Source organism: Parambassis ranga, chromosome 1 (genome assembly GCF_900634625.1).
Source record: "Parambassis ranga chromosome 1, fParRan2.1, whole genome shotgun sequence".
Lineage (NCBI taxonomy): Eukaryota > Metazoa > Chordata > Actinopteri > Ambassidae > Parambassis > Parambassis ranga.
In genome coordinates, this window is record NC_041022.1 from 22825185 (window position 1) to 22844389 (window position 19205).

General features: G+C 41.9%; 1 protein-coding gene across 1 annotated transcript; it reads left to right on the top strand.

Annotated features, from left to right (window-relative positions):
- Positions 1-3636: 3636 nt before the first annotated feature.
- On the top strand, positions 3637-18848 carry LOC114438859 (metal transporter CNNM1-like). Its single transcript, XM_028410477.1, has 10 exons — positions 3637-5068; positions 13779-13922; positions 14012-14152; positions 14260-14429; positions 14521-14611; positions 15244-15389; positions 15864-16143; positions 16622-16726; positions 17109-17213; positions 18579-18848. Exons 1-10 carry the CDS (start codon positions 3637-3639, stop codon positions 18656-18658), a joined length of 2694 nt encoding a protein of 897 aa, XP_028266278.1. The 3' UTR covers positions 18659-18848.
- Positions 18849-19205: the final 357 nt, after the last annotated feature.

Below are 19205 nucleotides of genomic sequence, written 5' to 3' on the forward strand. Positions count from 1 at the left end.
TCATCAACCACAAGCGCGCCTCGGAGTTAACGCAAACTGACGGTGCGCACAGAGGCCTGCTGTGAATCATATGTTTAACCCTTTACCTGCAGGCCTGTGCTCATGTACTGTAGTTTCTGGCTTGTATATGGAGTTATAGGGAGTATTTTAGCACATAATTGTGTGTCTACACACTGTGTGTGTATGTTAGAGAGGAAGAGAGCCATTTGCACACTGATCTTGTTGTCTGTGAGTACACACAACCACAGAGTCTTCATAGTAAACAAAAACAAAGAAAGTGTTGCTATGCACGTGTGGCCCTTTGATGTCTACAGGTGCAGACTAAACAAAACAAAAAGGCAAGTGGTCTTACATGTGACCTTGTGGTCATTTGATGGTGAGAAGAGCAGAAAGCAACATGAAGAGAGGATTCACTTGTGCACAATCTCTGGAAATGATTGTGCAGCCTGGCTCGATGAAGGGCCAGGCTGTGAAGCTGTGAAGGCTGCACAAGTAGATCCGTCACTTGTTCACAAGCGAATCCTTCATTCGTTCACAAGTGAATCCTTCATTCGTTCACAAGTGAATCCTTCACTCATGCACAGGTGAATCCTCTCTTCATGCTGCTTGCTGCTCTTGTCACCATTAAATGACCAGGAGGATGCATGCAAGTCCACTAGTGTTTTTGTTTTGCTTATTCTGAACCTCTCAGCATCAAAGGGCCCGGCACTTACTTTTAGGGCTGCAACAAATTTACTTTACTTTACTTTACTAAACTACTTTTAATACTAATTTCAGTAGGGGACTAAACTGTAGATTAGATTTGGTTAGTCAATGATTATTTATTATGTTATCAAGTTATCTATCTATGGTGTCTATTTAGTAACATGCACATGTACGTATGGTCGTGTGGAGCGCAACACACCATGGAGGGCACTTAGACTTCACTTAGACTAATTCAGTGATCTCAACTGAGACACTAAACTAAAAGTAAAGTCACTCTACTGGAGGACGTGTTTTCCGAAAGCTAAAAAAAAAAAACAGCTACTTTACCCATCCACAACTTCAGACGCCAGAACTCCTGGATGTTTTCATTTTACATGCTTATGCATCGCCGTTGTACGCCTGAATTAGGTACACTTCACTTAGTAACTTTATTTTCCTGACTTTCCTTCCCTGACACCCAGACTTTAGATCATTGTGGTCTCAACTTTACTTCACTGCTCAAATTGAGCCAGAGCATCTCCCATAATTCATCTGTTTGACTTCAGTGGTGGGTTGACTTAGGAGGCAGATGGTGCAAAGAACGAAGCTACTGCCCCCAACCCGTCCTGGGGTGCATTTGATGACTGTGCACAATTCTATTATTAAATGCCTTTCAGGTTGCTTAAATATTGTGAGGCATCAACAACAAAATTTTGTGTTGACAAAATGTAATTGTCATCGTGGTAGAAGTTCTCAGCTATTTGTTGCATTCCTACGTTCTTTGTTTTTGTTTACTCTATGAAAACTGTGGTTGTGTGTACTCACACAACAACACACACAACACACACACACACAACAAGATCAGTGTGCAAATGGCTCTCTTCCTCTCTAACATACACACACAGTGTGTGGACACACAATTATGTGCTAAAATACTCCCTATAACTCCATATACAAGCCAGAAACTACACTACATGAGCACAGGCCTGCAGGTAAAGGGTTAATTAATATGGTCATTAAGTTGTTAACTGTAAAAATCACAAATGTTACCTCCTACCAACAGGGTAAACCACCAACAATCAAGAATGCATGATTATGTAGTGCCATGGCTGTGCAGTCAAAAAAAGTGTGTTTATAATGTAAGTCTATGGGAGAAAAAATGAAAATCCAGTGCTGTGCAAAAACTAATAATCCTGGGGGGAAATGATTTTTTCACTACTGTTGATTAGAACTGAAGTTAATTAAAAGGTCTATGCAAAAACATTTCAAAAAAATATTTATCTGATATATTTTTAGAACCGTTAAAGTTAGGGGACGTTTTTGTCCCGAACAACACATTAGGGAGAAAAAGTGAAAATCCAGTGCTGTGCAAAAACTAATAATGCAATAAAGTCAAATTTTTTACTGATGTTTGACATGACCAAGACTGTAATAAAGGTTAAAAAGAATCCAGTCCACATTCACCTTTTCTATTAAAAATGAGACATTTTGTGTGTTTTTTTTTTCCAATTTTCAGCACCACCCCTTATAAAATTGGTGATTAAAGGGTTAACAATATTCAAAAAGAGAAATGCTGATATACATTGTCTGGACATGCAGCTGGAGCCTACCCCAGCTATCTATAGGTGAGAGGCGGGGCTACACCCTGGACAGGTCAGAAGTCCATCACAGGGCAGACAGACAAACACACCTACGGGCAATTTAAAGTGACCAATAACAAGAACGTCTATGAAGTACCCGGAGAAAACCCACACACGCACAGGGAGAACGTGCAAAGTCCACACAGAATCAAACCAATGATCTAAAATGTGTAGTGAAATATTATTGTTTAACTTGTGGTTATAGTAAAACTGAAATGGATGAAGGATGATTCAATACAGAAGCATCTTCCCTGGTGATGGGTGTATTACTAAAGATGACCTGATTCAGTTCTGAGCTAAACAAACTTGTCTGATGTCCAATGTGTTTAGGATGGTTCCTCACAGCTTCTTGTAGCTTTTACACTTCTGCCATCATGTGGAAGAAAGGTTTCATTGCATGAAGTTCAAGTTTTCTGCTGTCAGTTTCATTAGTATAGATTTGAAGTGCCCTCAGTCAGCCAGACCTAATTTAATCTCAGCTGATTAATCACCTCTGGATAAACTGGAGCATGCACTGCTGGCCTGACCTAATGCCCTACAGCACTGCTGCTCCTGTGATTGAATGGAAGCACATAATGGAACACATATTTGCAGACGAGGCAACAAGAGTCCTGCCATGTTCACCAATAACATGTGTATGCACCACATTTATGTGCTACATTGTAGGCCTAGGCCTACTTGTATTCATTTTTCAAACAGAGTCTAAATGTTTCTTTCACTCCAGTCTGAGGTCAGTCTTCTGGTTCCTGTTTACACAATGACACCTGGATGTTATTACACTAAAAGACATCCATTAAGTCAGATGTTAACAAAAAGCACATTTAGGGGCTGGATAGGTGTTCTTTCAAAATGTGATTAAAAGAGCAAGAAGCAGGCTGGGTGAGTACACAGAATAAATGACCTGGTAACCCAGAAGATGCATGAAGTCTTAGGATAAATTGCACTCTCAGAGATATTTAATAAACTCTTATGAACAATAACAGCCATACATTTGCTTTTACTGTAACATAAAAACACCACTGCTCAAAATACAAGACAAGTTGCTGTCGCTTTGAGTGTGTGTAGATATAAACTCCCAGGAGTCTACTGTATCTACAGCAGGATGGATGTCTGATCTCCATCTAGTGAGCTCGAGGCTATTGTTAGAAAGTTACGTCACGGCTCGGTGGAGGGCGCACCTCTCTTTCGGTAGGCTGCAGGAGTACATCATTATCACAAAGCTGATGGGCCCTCCTTCTCCCTCATGGACCGGAACCACGCAGCACCACGTGACCAGGGATCCCTGGACTGAGGGAGCGTCTCACACCGCATCATGGCTGCGGAGGATGCAGCCGCGCGGTGCCGAACCGGAGCCATGCGCCCCCGCGGGGCTCCGCTCTCTCCGGCCCGCCTGCTGCTGCTCTCCCTCTGCACCTGTTCGCTGCTTCCCGACCCTGCACTCGGCTTGCTCGGCTTTCGACCGGAGGAGACCGGGGCGGAGCTGTCCGTGGAGGACGGGGTGCTGAAAGCCACCGAGGGAACTCGCTTCATGCTGCGGGTTTACTACTCCACCTCTCCGCAGAGGCTCAACCGCACTCGCGCCAACAATGCCGCACCCTGGATCGCCTTCATCGAGGAGCCAACTCCGGGGCGAGAAGGACAAGTTCACCCGAAACGGAATATGTGCATGGACAAGAACGCCAGGACGTCCGATATCGAGGTTTTAGGTTCTTTCAAGTCTGCTTCCAGCCAGAACTCGGTGCTCGTCGAACTGCTGGCCAAAGACCTGCGGCGGGGGGAGAAGATCAAATACTACTCAATGTGCGCCTTCGACGGATCCAAATGGGAACACTACCGGACACGGGATTTCTGGGTGGCCGTGACTGAGCGCTCGGCTGTGCCGGAGCTCTGGCTCCAGGTTTTAGTGTCAGTCCTCCTGCTCGGGCTGTCAGCACTGTTTAGCGGGCTAAACTTGAGCCTGTTGGCACTGGACCCGGTGGAGCTGCAGGTCCTCCAGAACAGCGGTACCGACACGGAGCAGAACTATGCGCGGAAAATCGAGTCTGTGCGTCGTCACGGTAACTACGTCCTGTGCACTTTGCTGCTGGGGAATGCGATCATCAACGCTTCGCTCGCTGTGTGGATGTGCCAGATCCTGGGCATGACCTGGCTCTCCACGGTCATCTGCGCATTCGGCATCTTCTTCATTGGGGAGATCCTGCCGCACTCGGTGGCTTCGCGCCACGGTTTGGCCATCGCTTCTAAAACCATCTGGGTGACCCGACTTCTTATGGTGCTCTCCTTTCCCATCTCCTACCCCATCAGCAAGCTGCTGGACCTCATCCTCAACCAGGAGATCTCTAACTTTTACACACGAGAGAAACTCCTGGAGATGCTGCGCGTCACCGACCCGTACCACGACCTGGTCAAAGAGGAGCTCAACATCATCCAGGGAGCGCTGGAGCTACGCACCAAAACCGTGGAGGACGTCCTGACCCCGCTGACCGATTGCTTTATGCTGGCCTCGGACGTGGTGCTGGACTTTAACACCATGTCTGAAATTATGCAAAGCGGATACACGAGGATACCCGTGTTTGAAAACGAGAGGTCAAACATCGTGGACATCCTGTTCGTAAAAGACCTGGCGTTCGTGGATCCGGACGACTGCACGCCACTGAAGACCATCACCCAGTTCTACAAACACCCGCTGCACTGCGTCTTCAACGACACCAAGCTGGATGCCATGCTGGAGGAGTTCAAGAAAGGTGAGCAGGGGTGAGGGGGAGGATTCAGCAGAGGGCAGGTTGAGTCTCAGGAGTTTGTGTGAAGAAAAACCACACTCATCAAACTTATAAATGTAAACAGACAAGGCTAAATAATTATAATAAACCGAATTTTACTGACACAAAACTTCGACCTGAGCCTCCTTTCTGCTCATGATGATTGTGACAACAACACTTTGTCTCACATCCACAGCAATGCTTCATGAGAGTCAGCTGGTGTCAGTGGTGACATGCAGAAGTGAAAGTGGTATTTAATGATGATGCTTGTTACCATGGCAATGTCTGTCATTGCTGTTGATGGACAAGCTGATATCTCCATCCATCATAGCCAGCACATGTAGAAGGATGGGGCCTCTCAGCTTTTAAATGTGTTCAGAACTGAACAAGTGATTGTTATTTAAGTTACTTGTTTCTATAATTAAAAGCTACTAAAGTTCTAAGCAGACAGTAATTCTGTTTATCACCCTGTTTTCTACCAAAGAAAACTACTATCCATTTCCTTATCTCTACATTACAAGTAATCGATTAACTCCACAAGCATGTAAACCCTTTAAAGTCAAACTTTAAGGTGTGCTCTTTGAGTCCCAGAGCTTGTCTGAGTGACTGTACTTAAAAGTCTTCCTGCTCCAGGGGCTCCTCCGTGTTCCTCAGAGCTAAGTCATGTGATCCATCATGGCCTCTTTTCAAAGTGTAGCAGAGAAAAGCTCTGCAGTCTCTACAGGCTCCAATAAAAGATTCAAACCCTGCAAACAGTGCTGCTGCAGAGCACCAGACTTCCCCCTGCATGCAAGTCAGCTGGCTTTATTGTAGAGTTTGACATGGGTGGGGTGGGAATTGGCCAATCACAGGCCAGGCTGCTTATCACTGCCTTCCTGCATATTCAGAGGAGCTGCACAGTCAGCAGTTAGTGTTGTTGTGGAGAGGACAGGAAGAGAAGGTAAAGACAGGAGGACACCTTGACCAAGCCTGCCTCTGTGTACAGGACAGCACATTTATTTATATTTTGATTACTTTGTAATAAAAGAGTGACTGTCACAAATAGAATGCAGTTTTGTAAAGATCAACTTTGCTGTGGAAGTAGTAGTAAATCAAATGACCACAGGTTTTTTAAAGGCAAGTTACAAATTTCACTTCGCTATGTTGGCACTGCAGGAGGAACATAAATAAACTGAAGGGATCTGGATGAGATAATCTGCCCAATCACAGGATTATAACCAAAGTCCTTTCCTCTTGCTCCTTCTCTTCCTGTGCCTCCCCCTCTCTGTACAAACACTTCCAGGCACTGCGGCAGAAAAACGCAGCCCTCCTCGTTCACTTCAATGAGACTCCTGCAGCAGCTTGATGCTGACACACAGACCTTCAGAAAAAAAACAGCTGTGCTACAGAATATTTCAAACTGTATTTTATCACTACCTTCATGGTGCAGGTCTGAGCTAGTGATAAACTGAAAATAATCTGATGATCCATCCTAATCAGACACAAAACAATAAACACCTCTATGTATTTACAAAGTCCAGTTCAGGACAACTCTTTGTTTGGCTTCTCTATCACATTTGAAAAAAAATGCAGACAAGGTGTGTGCTAAGGTGTTGTTATCAAATGTTTCTTTTTTATACAAATAAATTAGATGTTTTAAAAGTCTTGATTGTAACAATGAAACAACCATTGGCCTCCTTCCATATTCGTGCCCCCTCACAAGAAACAATTCCACCTCTGCTCAAATTACAATACATACATTTTTAGTGTCCTGTGATAGACTGCTGACCTGTCCAGGCTCTTCCCCACACACAGATGGGAAAGGAGGCTCCAGGATCCCCTAAAGCAAGATAAGGTGGATGGATGGACTGGAGTTGTATCATCCTCTCAAATTAAACCCTAGCCTCTGTTCCTCTTCCTGTGGTTTCAACAGGAATTCAAAGGTCATGATCTCACCCCCAACCAACAACCCTGCAGTTAGCGAGCTGTCTTACCACCTGAGCCACAGCCGCCCTGTTATGATGGATGAAATGAATGGATGAAAAAGGTTAGCGTGGCATACCATATTGACGCTAGGGCATCACAGTTTGACGACTTGGGATGAGACTGCGTGTCAAAGACTATAAATAGGCCACAGATGAAACAAAGCATAACCTAGACCCAAGAACTGGATCTAAATCCAAATCTGAGAGAACACATTAACTAAAGGATACAGCACAAAGCTGAGACAAACTGAGAAGTTAAAACTCCGATGTGTCACTGCAGAGCTGTAGCAGAGAGCCGGCTGCTCTGGTGAGACTGCAGAGGGATGCTTTGGCCATGAATGCTAAGCAGTGTGTCTGGCACAAATGAAATTGTCCAAGTAACACCTTCCCCGCTGTGAACAACGGCAGCAGTTCAGCATGCTGCTACTGGGAACCTTTTCAGTGCCAGGGGTAGTGTGGTGCAGACAGCTGGGAAGCTGAACATTACAATCAATCCAAACCTGTTTAGCCTGCCAGGAGGCTCAACCACAGGAAGGAGCTCGTCTTTAACCAAACAGAAGAACAGTAGTGTGATTACAGTTGCTCGTACATCCTAAAAGAATATCCAGATTATTAAAATGTTCCTCTTAAAGTCCTTGTCTTTGTGCAGTATCCCAGCAGGCAGAGTATCAAATATTCAGAGGCTGTTTTGCCACTCTGTCTCCTTACCATCTGTTCATCCATTGCATGTCACACACATTCCAGCTCTTCTTCTGTGTGGCATTTTCAAACTGAATTTAAAACAAGTAACTGTCAGTGTAATGTAAAGCTCTGCAGCAGTTTAAAGATGAAGAACTGACTCAGTCAGTGTGTGAAAAAGTGTGGTGCAGTGTGTGTTTTTTTAGTTGGGAATGTCCAGTGATTTAGACATTCACTCTAACATGAAGTGACTCAGTCAAGCCTGGTCACTGTGTGAAACAGCTGGTCCATGGAGGCAAGGCTTTGAAGAAGTACGAAGCAATCACTACGAAAGTTTTTTCAAGCTGCTGACCTCAATTTTTAAATAAAAAAAACTTGACATGACTCAAAAAGCTCTCTTGCTGGATGTAAATTGGAACATGATTGAGGAGATTCTTTGCAACCTTAACCCTCAGGCGTCACTTTAATTTACTACCCTTTTGTGTCATTAGGGGACAAAAAAGTCCCCTTCCAGAAAACTGCTATAAAAAATTAACAGATTAATATTTTTTCTTACTTTTTTTCTGCATAAATATGTTAAACAACTTCAGCCCTGCTCAAAACTACCAAACATTAAATCATTTTGAGGAATTTAACCCTTTAAATGCCAGTTTGATTACTTGATGTCACAGTAATTTTTTTATGAAGAAAACACAAAAATGAGTTATTTTCCACAAAACAAAAGTTAGGTGGCTGAGGCATTATTTTTATATCTGTCATGGATAGGTCAAAGATTAGCCAAAATATTGAGTTTAATGCATTATTAGTTTTTGTGTAGCAGCAGTTTTAAAATTTACTACCCTTTTGTGTCATTAGGGGACAAAAAAGTCCACTTCCAAAAAACTGCTATAAAAAATTAACATATTAATATTTTTTCTTACTTTTTTCTGCATAAATATGGTAAGCAACTTCAGCCCTGCTCAAAACTACCAAACATTAAATCATTTTGAGGAATTTAACCCTTTAAATGCCAGTTTGATTACTTGATGTCACAGTAATTTTTTTATGAAGAAAACACAAAAAATGAGTTATTTTCCACAAAACAAAAGTTAGGTGGCTGAGGCATTATTTTTATATCTGTCATGGATAGGTCAAAGATTAGCCAAAATATTGAGTTTGATGCATTATTAGTTTTTGTGTAGCAGCAGTTTTAAAATGGTATTTTCCACTTAGGGCCCATTAACTCCTATTATAATACTACATTTTTTAATATCATAACTATAACAACATATAACCATGCATTTCTTGATGTAAGGGTTTCATTTTTGAAAAAAATAGTTCAATTTGACATTTTCTACTGTTCACCACTAAAATCAGCCATTAACCCATTATATTCCTATGCATAAAATCCTTGTGTTTTGCGGATGTGTTTTGGATTGTGTTCAGTAGGCTGTTTTAAGTGTGTGTGCATGTGTTTGTACATGTGTGTGCATGTGTTTGTACATGTGTGTATGTGTCCATGTGTGTGCATACGTGTGTGTGTGTGGTGTGTGTGTGTGTGTGTGTGTATGCATGCATCTGTGTGCTGTTTCATGTGTCTTTGCAGTAGTCATTGTTGGTGTTAAAACTTATGTATGTAATGTCTGATGAAGTTACTTCAGTATATACCATCCACAGACACTCTTTCAAGTAAACAAAAACATGCCCCCTTTCATTTTTGAAAAAAATAGTTAAATTTGACATTTTCTACTGTTCAGCACTAAAATCAGCCATGAACCCATTATATTGCTATGCATGAAATCCTTGTGATTTCATCATTTTTTGTGGTTGTGTTATTGCGCTTAGTAGGCTGTTTTAAGTGTGTGTGCGTGCATGTGTGCATGCATGTGCATGTGTGTGTGTGTGCATGTGTGTGTGTTTGCCATTTCATGTGTTTTTGTAGTATGTATGTTGACCTTGTAAAGCTTGTAATGTCTGATGAAGTTTCTGCAGTACACTGTCACAAACAGCCACAAACGCACTCTTTGAAGTACACAAAAACATGCCCCCCCACCTCTTCCTACTGCACTTCAAGGAGGTCAATGTGGAGAAAACACAAACAGCAGTTAGCCAGCAGCACCTGGCTGCAGTCCTGGCGTCCAGACTCCTCTTTTTCTGGATGTTTCACTTCCCTGAATCTCTCTAGCAGTTACAGGCAGCATCATTTCATCCTGAGCCTCTTCCACATAGAAACACCATCTTCATCTTGCTCCTTGGTTGTCACAGAAACAAAATTATGTTTTCTTCACCTTGACACATTGAAGGGGGCATGTTTTTGTTTACTTGAAAGAGTGTTTGTATGTCTACACACACACACACACATACACACACACACACACACACACGTATGCACACACATGGACACATACACACGTGTACAAACACATGCACACACACTTAAAACAGCCTACTGAACACAATCCAAAACACATCCGCAAAACACAAGGATTTTATGCATAGGAATATAATGGGTTAATGGCTGATTTTAGTGGTGAACAGTAGAAAATGTCAAATTGAACTATTTTTTTCAAAAATGAAACCCTTACATCAAGAATTGCATGGTTATATGTTGTTATAGTTATGATATTAAAAAATGTAGTATTATAATAGGAGTTAATGGGCCCTAAGTGGAAAATACCATTTTAAACTGCTGCTACACAAAAACTAATAATGCATCAAACTCAATATTTTGGCTAATCTTTGACCTATCCATGACAGATATAAAAATAATGCCTCAGCCACCTAACTTTTGTTTTGTGGAAAATAACTCATTTTTTGTGTTTTCTTCATAAAAAAATTACTGTGACATCAAGTAATCAAACTGGCATTTAAAGGGTTAAATTCCTCAAAATGATTTAATGTTTGGTAGTTTTGAGCAGGGCTGAAGTTGTTTAACATATTTATGCAGAAAAAAAGTAAGAAAAAATATTAATCTGTTAATTTTTTATAGCAGTTTTTTGGAAGTGGACTTTTTTGTCCCCTAATGACACAAAAGGGTAGTAAATTTTAAAACTGCTGCTACACAAAAACTAATAATGCATCAAACTCAATATTTTGGCTAATCTTTGACCTATCCATGACAGATATAAAAATAATGCCTCAGCCACCTAACTTTTGTTTTGTGGAAAATAACTCATTTTTTGTGTTTTCTTCATAAAAAATTACTGTAACATCAAGTAATCAAACTGGCATTTAAAGGGTTAAATTCCTCAAAATGATTTAATGTTTGGTAGTTTTGAGCAGGGCTGAAGTTGTTTAACATATTTATGCAGAAAAAAGTAAGAAAAAATATTAATCTGTTAATTTTTTATAGCAGTTTTTTGGAAGTGGACTTTTTTGTCCCCTAATGACACAAAAGGGTAGTAAATTTGTTTCACCATGTTCTGGTGATGTATTTGAAAAATTTAAATTGGAATTCTAAAATGTGTCTAGAGAGAGTCTTTGTTACAAAAAATTGTGCCATATGCACCAACACAGATAAAATGGTGGCCAGGTAAAGAGGCAAAAATTACCCAAATGGACAAAAAAGTCCCCAATGACGCCCGAGGGTTAAGAAGAAATGTCCAATGTGTCCCTAAACAAAAACAACTGAATACTTTGATTTCCTCTGACTCCCAAAACTACATAGTTTGTCGCAGGCTACCAAGACATGTGTAGGTTTAGAGGGTCAACTGGTAACCCCTGGGACTGAGAAAAGAAGTCCATGTGGAAGTGCAGTTTCCCTTGTGGTCTCTAGGGGCTGGCTTCAGAAGTGGATCAACCCCATAGACCCATCCCATGTTAAAATGTCCAACTTCACAGCAGTCTGGTACAAAAACTGTTTTGGTCTCAGTTAACAAGTTCCCTTTTTGTGACAGCAGTGTGATGGGTGGTGTTATAACTCGTTTTAATTATGTTAAGATTAGAAATGACAAATAATTACAAGTGTCGCTGCTGAGTGACAGGTGGGTGCGCACTCACAGCTTGTGGCATTACAGATCATTTAAACACACTAATTTCTAGGAACAAGCCCAATGTTGAAGTTGACCTAATGGCATTAATCAGATATGGATGGAGTGTTTATCTTATACAATTAATACTCATGTTGGAATTATAATTATCTCCCCATGTTTGTCCTGCGTGCTGCATAAAGTAGCAGGCGAGGCTGTTAACATGAATCAGCAGCAGACGTCTCTGGTGTTTTTGTGATGTAACTATGTTTCATAGATATGACTATTGGGACATGTATATGGACTGAAACCCTCATTAATCCTTTACATTATTAATTACACATCACTCTGCAATAACAATCAGACGTCTGCTGTAATTGTGTGTGTTAGTGATTGTTCTTAGAATGGAAGCTTTACAAACACAGAATGTGATTAATAGCTGTAATTATGAGGACAATTTTTATTTTCTGGTTGCTGTGTCTGTCAGGCTCTGTGCTTTTCTGCAGTGCTGATGTCAGCAGTGTACCAGCAGTGTTAGCTCTGGCTGTACGACTCCTCAGAGACACATTTGATGGTCAGCACATTTTAGGATTTACAGTTATTCAAGCAGAGGCTTTAATCACTGAGTGTAACAACATCTATTTCTTATTGGGACTAATATATAAAGGTTGTGTCCATCATTTGTTGCAACACAAATCTGTGCAGCACAAATTTCATTCTTTGTTTTAGGTATTAAAAGAAATAGACTTGACTTTAGACAGTCTTGCCTGGGAAATTAAAAATAAAAAACACCAGAGAAACAAGTGAGTGTGTGAGGCACTGGACCAAGAGCACAAGTTGTTGTTATGACACACAGTTTTTAATACAGCAGAAAGAAGAAAGAGTTAAGCACGAGCCTCTCTCTGTAATCTCTATGTACGCCTGACCTATTTAGCTCCATGCAACACTGCCAAAATTGTGTGCTTGTGTGAGTCTATGTGTGTGTGCTTGTATTAGTATTTGGCAGGCAGAAGGTGTAGAAGCAGAGACAGTCTAACTGAGGAAGTTGATATTTTGCCAGCCTGCTGAGGAGAAGCCACAAACAAGGACTGTTTTCTGTCAGTGTCAGTGTTGGTATGTATGGGTGTGCATGACTCTATATGTCAGAGCATACACAGACGTGAATAGAATAGAATAGAATAGAATAGAATAGAATAGAATGCTTTTTATTTTCTGTGCATTTCTTAAATGCAAATTACAACAGCTGCTTCTTAGAGGTGTAGGTGGGAGACATAAAGACACGCAACTCTAATTTTGCCCTTTATTACCATTTTGATCTTTTTCTGAACAAGTTTCAGTACTTGAATTAATAATCATTCCATTTATATCTGGAAACAGCCCAACATTTCAGCTCCACTTGCACACACTCATCATCCTGGAGGTAGAACCACAGCAGTCTCTGGATGTGACATATTTAACTGACGGATTGTGGTTCTGCATCCAGAGAGTCTTTTATATTAAATCCCCTCCGGCTGTAAGACCCACTCCTTTCAGCTCCTGTTGCTGCTCTACTTACAGAACATCCTGTGTGGGAGGTCCACTCCCACACAGGATGACTCATGCATGCATGCCAGGGGAAGCAGTGTAACTCAAATTTGATCTAAAAATCAAACATTTTTATTTAACATATATATTGTTTTGCAGTAAAATCAGTCATGAAAACATTCAATCATTCTGGTTCGATTCTGTGTGGGGCCTTTCTGTGTGGAGTTTGCAGGTTCTCCCTGTGCCTGCGTGGGTTTTCTCCGGGTACTCCGGCTTCCTCCCACATTCTAAAGACGTGCTTGTTAGGTTAATTGGTGACTCTAAATTGTTCATAGGTGAGGGTGTGAGTGTGAATGGTTGTTTGTCTGTGTATGTCTGCTGCACTGCAGGATGGAGCGGGTTCAGATGATGGATGGATGGTACTCAGCACCGTATTACATGATGTGCCATAATACTATATAATTACTCAAGATCATATCATTTTAGACAGGACGTTTGGTGCATATTTACCATACATAATATCCTGCAGCACTCAAGTGTGCCAGTTCCCAAATTAACTAAAGGCATTGTTCTTTCTTCCAGGGAAGTCCCACCTCGCCATCGTGCAGCGTGTGAACAATGAGGGCGAGGGTGATCCTTTCTATGAGGTAATGGGCATTGTCACCCTGGAGGATGTCATAGAAGAGATCATCAAGTCAGAGATCCTGGATGAGACAGACCTCTACAGTATGTATGCAAACACACACACACACAGAGGCATGGTGAAAAAGGTTCAGTGGGAGCTGTGTGATTTGATCACACTCATTTTGTGTCAGCTGATAATCGGACAAAGCGCCGCGTTTCTCACCATGAGCGGAAGCAGCAGGACTTCTCCATCTTCAAACTGTCAGAGAATGAGATGAAAGTGAAGATTTCTCCTCAGCTTCTCCTGGCAACACACCGCTTCCTCTCCACAGGTAGCAGCCAATCAGCTCGAAGCATCTGTGAACATTTTAAGTTTGTCACTTTTCACACAAACTTAAAATTTAGCTACATATTTTTCTCCTTCTCTTCCCTCCATCAGAGGTGGAGCCCTTCAAACCTGCTCACATCTCAGAGAAGATCTTGCTGAGGCTGATCAAACACCCCAGTGTGGTTCAGGAGCTCAAGTTTGATGAGAAGAACAAGCGAGCACAGCAGCACTTCCTGTTCCTGCGCAACAAACCAGTGGACTACTTCATCCTGGTGCTGCAGGTACACAGCTGTGAAGTCAACAGCATTTAGAAAAAAACATATGGTTCCAGCTCACACAGTGTCTCTCTGCTGCTGTGCTGTGTGTTTTCAGGGTCGGGTGGAGGTGGAGTTTGGTAAGGAGGCACTGAAGTTTGAGAATGGAGCTTTTTCCTACTTTGGAGTACCTGCCATCATGCCAACAGGTACAAATGCACACACACATAAACCCCTTTTATGTTTCCTATGAGGACCTTCACTCACTAAGATTTTTATGCCAACCGAGATAGGGTCACAGTTGTTAGCTGCTAGCTCTGACTACAGTTTCTCAGCCATCAAACATCTTCTCGTCTGTCTCATGAAGTGTGACAGCTCCTCCTACTTGTTCTTCCTACTTGAGTGTGGGCTGATCTATTGTCAGAGGGCCGAACATTAGGTCCCCCCTAAGGTTCCTCCTACTGTTCGGCAATAGATCAGCCCACACACAGCCCACAGCATGACAAACAATAATCACTGTGCTGTGAACAGGCATTAATCTACGTCACTTTGCCTTCACCCCACTGAAAATATAATAATATCACGACAAAAAGATAGTAAGTTGTTTTTTCGATTTTGAAAGACAGTTTAAAAAAATAGCCATTTGCAAATGTGTCACCTGCATTTAAATTGCTCTGAACTTACTAAGAATATATGGGTTCCTTTAAATCCTTGCCAGACACTTGAATGCCTCGTTCACTGAGGCGAGGTGAATGAATGAAAGCTTTGACAACCATGAACTCAATCAGAATTCTGTTGATGGCACCGGTTCTTGTCGTTGTGACTGTGAGCTCCTCTGCAGTCCACAGATCCCCCTCTCGCAGCAGTGGTTTGGACCGCTCCGAGTCCATGCTGTATGGAGGAAGCATGAGTCAGCTGAACGGAGGGGGGAACGTCTACCTGCCAGACTACTCTGTCAGACAGCTCACACACCTTCAGATCATCAAGGTAACACCTGCAACTCACAACGTACCCTGTAAACACCTACAAGCAGTCCATCACAGTTGGAACAGTTTGACTGGAGCATGCTTGGGCTTGGTCCATTTTATTAGAGGTTCATTTTAGGGTCCAAATATGTAAAAGCTATGTCTCAGATCAGGGCTGCATCTTTGGAAGGCAGACTGCATCACAATGCAACAAAGCTGTCCCTCTTTTAGGGCTTCTTCTTAGACCCTCTCCCAAGACTTACTGCCTGCAAGGCACATTGATGAGCCACCTGTAATAGAGAGATAGTCATTATAATCTGCTGGTGGCACGTTAGATGAAAGTATAGCAGGGTATAGAGAGTATAGAGTTAACTGAGACTTCCTAAACTGTCTCGACCACAATAAACTGCAATCTGCAACCTCATCACTTGATGACACCAAATGTTTCTCAGTGCTCCTTTAATAATACCCAGAATTCTCTGCTACTCTGAGTCAGATTACCCGGAGTCACTACCAGAATGCGGTAACAGCCACCCGAATGGACAGCTCTCCACAGACGCCTGACGCTGACACCCGTCTGACAGAAGGCCACACCCCAACTCCAGAGCCTCCATCCACAGGCCACAGTTCAACACTGATGCCCCCAGATCACGCCACCGCCACCCTTATGCCACCACCCAGGGAACCCAGCCGGCCCAGCTCAGCCAGAACCAGAGGACAGCAGTCCAGCGTTCCACACAGCACGTCACTGCTGAACGAAAAGAACCGCATCGTCCGTAAGTTTCCTCCACGCAGAGACACAAGGAAAGAGCTGACAATGAAGCAGTTCTTTAGTTCAGACTGCTGCTGATAAGATTATTGGAGCCGTCAGAGGCAGATAAACAAAGCTGCGCATTGAAATGAGTTTTTCTGACTCCATTTAGGGCATAATATTCAGGATAAATAGGGTTCAATAACCTCGCCTGGCAGCAAAGAGATGTGCTTTTTATGTTGTGTTTTTGTTTGTTTTCTTTTAATCAGAGAAATGACAGCCACTCAGAGCCTCAGCCATTTGTCTTTATAAGTGCAATAAGCACTAGAGAGACAAAGCATGAGCATTTCATTTACTATCACAAAAACCTAAATAGACCAGCATACACTCCTCTCTCAAAGCTGAAAGTGTTTTTTTCTATTAAGCAACAATCACTCCTCATGTCAAATGGACCAGCCTCATGTGTTTTTCATTTTAAAGTAGAGTACGTGTTTCTGCTGCAGGTAGTAAATCTGACGGTCAGAAGAGTCCCAGTGATTCAGTCTTTCTCAGGATGGATGAGATCCCCTACATCAGAGAGGACAGATCGGAGATTGACACACATGCTGGTTTGTTGTGCACCACTTTTTTAAAATCCTGTCTCTGTCTTAAAATGTGATTGGCTATAAAGTTAGATAAAAACATTCATATACTGTAAACTGTGAATTTGAAGCTTTTTTGTTACAAATGCTCCAACAAGATGTAAATGCACCACACTTTTGAAATCCTAAGGACCTTGAAAAGGGTCGCAAACGAGTCACATGCATGCAAATTAGAGCAACGGTGTATTCTCTCATCCATGATATAGTAGGTTTTTTTTAGGCATCTGTAATTGCACCTTGCTCATGAACTTTGCTGACAGTCACAGAAGGTTTTAATTATTAAATAGAAAAAAAACTCAAAAACTGGATAAACTTCATCACAGACAGCGTCTCCCTCTCTCTTTTTCAGACATGGCCCCTGTTCCCATAGAAACGGACACATCCCCTTTCATCAGCAGCCTGTCGTTGAGTGGTTCAGAGGACACACTGGGCAAAAAACTGTTGCTCAAACTCAGTAAGCCTCACACACACACTCTCGTATACACTCAGAGGCAAACTCACACACACCCTATTCACCTACTTCTATGCTTCTCTCTCTCTCTGCCTCCTTAGATTTGATTCACATGCAAACATACACACACAAACACACACACTCACACAGCCCCCTACTCATACATACATTAGTGGCTCAAGGTTCCCTACTTTGTATTCCTATGTAGTTTCTTAAGGACCACTCTGCATACATTACAGCTGATGACTCTGTTACTTGGAGCTTAAATTCCAAAGTATGCAGATGTACACACACAAACAGCTGCAGTTCATAGAGTGTTTTTAGTGTAATAAGTATGTTTTAACATGTCCCATAATTAAGATGGCTCCATGTGTGTGGGAACTAAGAGGTACAAAAACAAGCTTGGATACAGCAGCAGCACGTTACACTTACTAGGGTTGGAAACACATCATTTCCTCAAAGTGTTGTTTATTAAAGTGCTGCACAAAATGATTAAAATGTGTATTTTAATATGTGTACATTTTAACATGTAGCAAAATAGTCACTTTTTAGAATCTTAAAATCACTTTGATCACAGATCAATCAAAAGAGCTCATATGCTTGTGTAACAAGTCACTCAGTCAGACTAATGAAGTCATTGATATGCGCTGATACTGACTGAATAAATGAGGAAATGAATGTCAGACAGATCCTGAAATTCAGTGGTTTTAAAGCTGGCCCAGAGAAACCACTGAAAGAGACAGCCAGTTTTTTTGACCATGAACACAATAACACTCCACTCAGCCGTTCACTTCAGTAACCTGAGAGCAGAGCTAATGCTAACCAAGCAAGGCAGTGCATAGTAATAGAATGTATCTGCTGTTTGCTTTACCATATCGCCCCGATATCTGATGATGATATGATGATGATATGACTAAAATACTGTTAGTCATAATGTTATCATCACTTTTTTAAAGACCTCTATCTCCACATTGCACAGGCAATAAACAGGCTAAGTGTAAAACAGGCTGGATGAATGTTTGGCATAGAAACATGAGAGACAGACGACACTCTGAGAAGACTCGCTTTTCATACATACATTCGTTATATACAGGTGCCAAAATGTCACTCAAGTCTTGAGGATGAGCAAGATGTAATATTATTCTTGCTTTTCAGGCAAGATCATTTTACATTTAACACTTGTGTTGATAAGATCGGTGGAGCACAGATGCATAAAACAAATATTAAAAACCTTAGAAAACATCTCAAACATTGTCTGACTTAAACTAAAGGTAAGGCACTAAACTTTGATATCTAAGTGGACATGTACTGTGCTGATTATAGCCCCTGTGAACCTCACCGTGACTGCTAACATTCTTTTTACCTCAGGCCACAAGAAGAGGAAAAAATCTCGCGAGGGAGAAAAGACACCAGAGGACATTTCAGAGCAGCCGCTGGTGAAAACCTAGCAGAGAGTGTGTGTAAAACAGACCTGAACACTCCATCACCTGATGGTTCTTTAAGCTGTTTGTAAAGACGATGTGGTTGCTGAACTACAGCTATCAGAGTTTTATCTGAAACACTCCTCACGCTCGCACAGCAGGAGGCCGCACAGTGGATCCATTACCAAGAATGTGCTGCACATGGCGGGAGGCACCATTTCACCCCAGAAACAGATGGAGGGGGCAGCTTTGGCAATATACATTAAACATTGCTCTCCTCTCTCTCTCTGTCCCTCCTTGGCTTTGACATGCAAACTCACTCATTTTATTGAAAAAATGGATGCTGCAGCTTGGGCAATATGCATTAAAGCGTAGCTTCTCACCTCCACCTGTAGAGCTGTCTCTTGCTGATGCTGGTATATAAAGGAATGACTGTGAATGTAAACAATTTGTAGAACAAAACATTTTTATACTTTACTCACATGTGATCACTTGTTTGATAGAGTCTAAGGGAATGATGTGCACAGGGAGCAGAGGGGTGACACCAAAGATGTTGTTGTTTAGTACACAGGAG

What these genes read in the sequence shown, in the direction of transcription:
- LOC114438859 (XM_028410477.1), top strand. Translation starts at nt 3,637, where the DNA reads ATGGCTGCGGAGGATGCAGCCGCGCGGTGCCGAACCGGAGCCATGCGC. An exon ending in GGATGAGACAGACCTCTACA is followed by an intron (nt 13,923 to 14,011) that starts GTATGTATGCAA and finishes ATTTTGTGTCAG; the next exon opens with CTGATAATCGGACAAAGCGC. An exon ending in CACACCTTCAGATCATCAAG is followed by an intron (nt 15,390 to 15,863) that starts GTAACACCTGCA and finishes ACTCTGAGTCAG; the next exon opens with ATTACCCGGAGTCACTACCA.